The sequence below is a fragment of the Sinocyclocheilus grahami genome, unplaced genomic scaffold (genome assembly GCF_001515645.1).
Source record: "Sinocyclocheilus grahami isolate Dianchi unplaced genomic scaffold, SAMN03320097.WGS_v1.1 scaffold8456.1, whole genome shotgun sequence".
Taxonomy (NCBI): Eukaryota; Metazoa; Chordata; class Actinopteri; order Cypriniformes; family Cyprinidae; genus Sinocyclocheilus; species Sinocyclocheilus grahami.
In genome coordinates this window covers 1-2,596 of record NW_015512067.1, presented here as the reverse complement: position 1 = coordinate 2,596, position 2,596 = coordinate 1, and the positions used below count along the sequence as shown (strand labels likewise).

At 35.4% G+C, this 2,596-nt stretch overlaps 1 protein-coding gene across 1 annotated transcript; it reads left to right on the top strand.

Moving 5' to 3' along the window:
• Positions 1 to 6: 6 nt before the first annotated feature.
• Positions 7 to 2,590, top strand: LOC107578035 (vesicular glutamate transporter 1-like). Its single transcript, XM_016264038.1, has 5 exons — positions 7 to 118; positions 678 to 788; positions 1,674 to 1,801; positions 1,900 to 1,969; positions 2,103 to 2,590. The coding sequence occupies exons 1-5, from the start codon at positions 19 to 21 to the stop codon at positions 2,384 to 2,386; spliced, it is 693 nt and encodes a 230-aa protein (XP_016119524.1). The 5' UTR covers positions 7 to 18; the 3' UTR covers positions 2,387 to 2,590.
• Positions 2,591 to 2,596: the final 6 nt, after the last annotated feature.

The window sequence follows — 2,596 nt, the reverse complement described above, 5'->3', positions numbered from 1 at the left end:
GCACTTCCTCATTTAGTGATGACCATTATCGTGCCAATTGGAGGACAACTTGCTGACTACATGAGAACACATAATATAATGACCACAACGAATGTCCGTAAACTCATGAACTGTGGAGGTAAGATGTAGATAAGGGAAAAAATATATAATTTTTTATTTTACCCCAAAAATAAAAAAATCTGTCATTATTTACTCACCCTTATGTTTTTTGTTTGTTTACCTTTTAGCACTAGCATAGGACCAACAGAATGACATGAGCCTGAATAAATACCCATAATATGGCAGAATTATTTATTTTATTTGTATTTTTTGGGTAAACTTCCCCATTAATAAATGTCATAAATGTCAAAAGCACACAAAGTTTGTTTTAATCAACAGAGCGTGTGCGGAGTCAGAAACTGTATATGTGTGTGAGACGTAAGTCAGATTATCTGCCTATTTTTGCTTTGTCTGGTCCTGCAATGGCAGCTGGGGCAATAATCACTGATGCATCAATGCATGACACACTCAGTCTCTCACAATCGTCTGCACACACAACATACAAACATGCACAACACAGAGACAGATGCACCAGAGCATGCAGGAAATGGACGGCACAGGTATACTCTGACCCACAGTAAACCTTGTATGTTGTATCCAAGAGACTGTACTGTTGTGTGTGTCTGTGTGTGTTTTAGGGTTTGGAATGGAAGCCACTCTACTCTTGGTTGTTGGTTTCTCACATACCAAAGTCATAGCTATTTCTTTCCTTGTACTGGCGGTTGGTTTCAGTGGATTTGCAATTTCAGGTTAGTAAAAGAAAAGATTTAAGACAAAACACATTAAAGAATTCACTTAGCTTTTGTGCACACTACCATTCAGAAATCTGGGCTCAATAAGATTTTTTCATGTTTTTAATTTCTTATGCTCATTCATGTGTGATCAAAAATACAAATAAAATAGTAATATTGTGAAATATTATTACAATTTAAAAAATGTTAAACTAAAATGAATGAAATAAAGTGAATTTTCAGCATCATTACTCCAGCCATCAGTGCCACATGATCCTTCAAAATGCTGATTTGGTGCTCAAGAAACATTATCTTATTATTATCAATGTTAAAAACAGCTGCTTAATATTTTTGTGTAAACATGATACTTTTTGTTTCAGGATTCTTGATTATACATCTTTCAGAATATTGTAAATGTCTTTACTGTTGCTCCTGATTAATATAATGCATCTTTGCTTATGCGTATAAGTATTAATTTCTTTAAAAATATATATGTATATATTATTGACCCCAAACTTTTGAAAAATAAAACTTATTGACCTCAAACAGTACTGTATATAACTGTGCTGCATCCATAGAGGCCAAATATTATCCTTAGTTCTCAGGTACTATATATTCAATGGAAGCCTATTTTTTTTATTTTTATTTTTTTATATAAAAGTAATTGTAGGATAATGAATCAAATCAAAAATAAAAGTGACTTTGTGAAATATGAAGTAACATTGTGAGACAAAGTCACAATTACAAAATTTAAAGTCACATTAAAAGAAATAAAGTGTGATTGTGAGATATAAGGTCACAATTGTGAGAATCAAAGTTGCAGTTTAGGCAAGATATGAATGTGCAGTTTTAGATACTTGTTAAGGTGCATGTATGAAAAATACATTTTTCTTTCCCTTTCAGGGTTTAATGTGAATCATCTTGACATTGCTCCACGTTATGCCAGCATCTTGATGGGAATCTCCAATGGAGTGGGAACTTTGTCAGGAATGGTGTGTCCTCTCATAGTTGGAGCCATGACCAAACATAAGGTACATACTAATACCACACAACCTTCACATGTCAAATAATTGATTTCTATAGTTTATATTGTTGATAATTGGCTTGATTTATTTATTTTTGCCTGTAGACACGTGAAGAGTGGCAGTATGTCTTCCTCATTGCAGCACTGGTGCATTATGGGGGTGTGATCTTTTATGGTATGTTGTGTTCAGCAAATCATAATTTCAACATGCAAACATGTTAAATCTCTTTTTATTCCACATATAATGAATATTCTAAATTACTTCTGTCACTTCTCTCCTGAAATGCTGGATTTGAATATGTTCTCAGGGATCTTTGCGTCAGGTGAGAAGCAGCCATGGGCGGATGCTGAGAATACCAGTGAGGAGAAGTGTGGCATTCTGGGAGAGGACGAACTGGCCAATGAAACGGAAGAGCTGTACAGGACTGGAGGACAGTATGGAGCTATAAACAATCCCCATGCTGGTGGTCCGAATGGAGGAGGTGCTGGGGCAGGATGGGTATCAGATTGGGATAAAACAGAAGAATATGTTCAACCAGTCGGGACAAATAGTTATTTATATGGCGGAGAGGGAGAGATAGAGCTCACATAGTGGGAAGAAACAGAGTCTATATCTAAGAGTTAAAGGAATAAAGATCAATTCGGAGTAAATAAATAGAGAGAGTGAGTGAATGTGTGAGTGTGTGAATAAGCAACAGAGCAAATGAGTTTCCAACCTGATGATCAGATTATGTGATGGTTGTTCTATAAACATACCCACTGTAGTGTGTGTGTGTGTGTGTGTGTGTGTGTGTGTGTGTGT

What these genes read in the sequence shown, in the direction of transcription:
- LOC107578035 (XM_016264038.1), top strand. Translation starts at nt 19, where the DNA reads ATGACCATTATCGTGCCAATTGGAGGACAACTTGCTGACTACATGAGA. An exon ending in CAGTGGATTTGCAATTTCAG is followed by an intron (nt 789 to 1,673) that starts GTTAGTAAAAGA and finishes TTTCCCTTTCAG; the next exon opens with GGTTTAATGTGAATCATCTT. An exon ending in GAGCCATGACCAAACATAAG is followed by an intron (nt 1,802 to 1,899) that starts GTACATACTAAT and finishes TTTTGCCTGTAG; the next exon opens with ACACGTGAAGAGTGGCAGTA.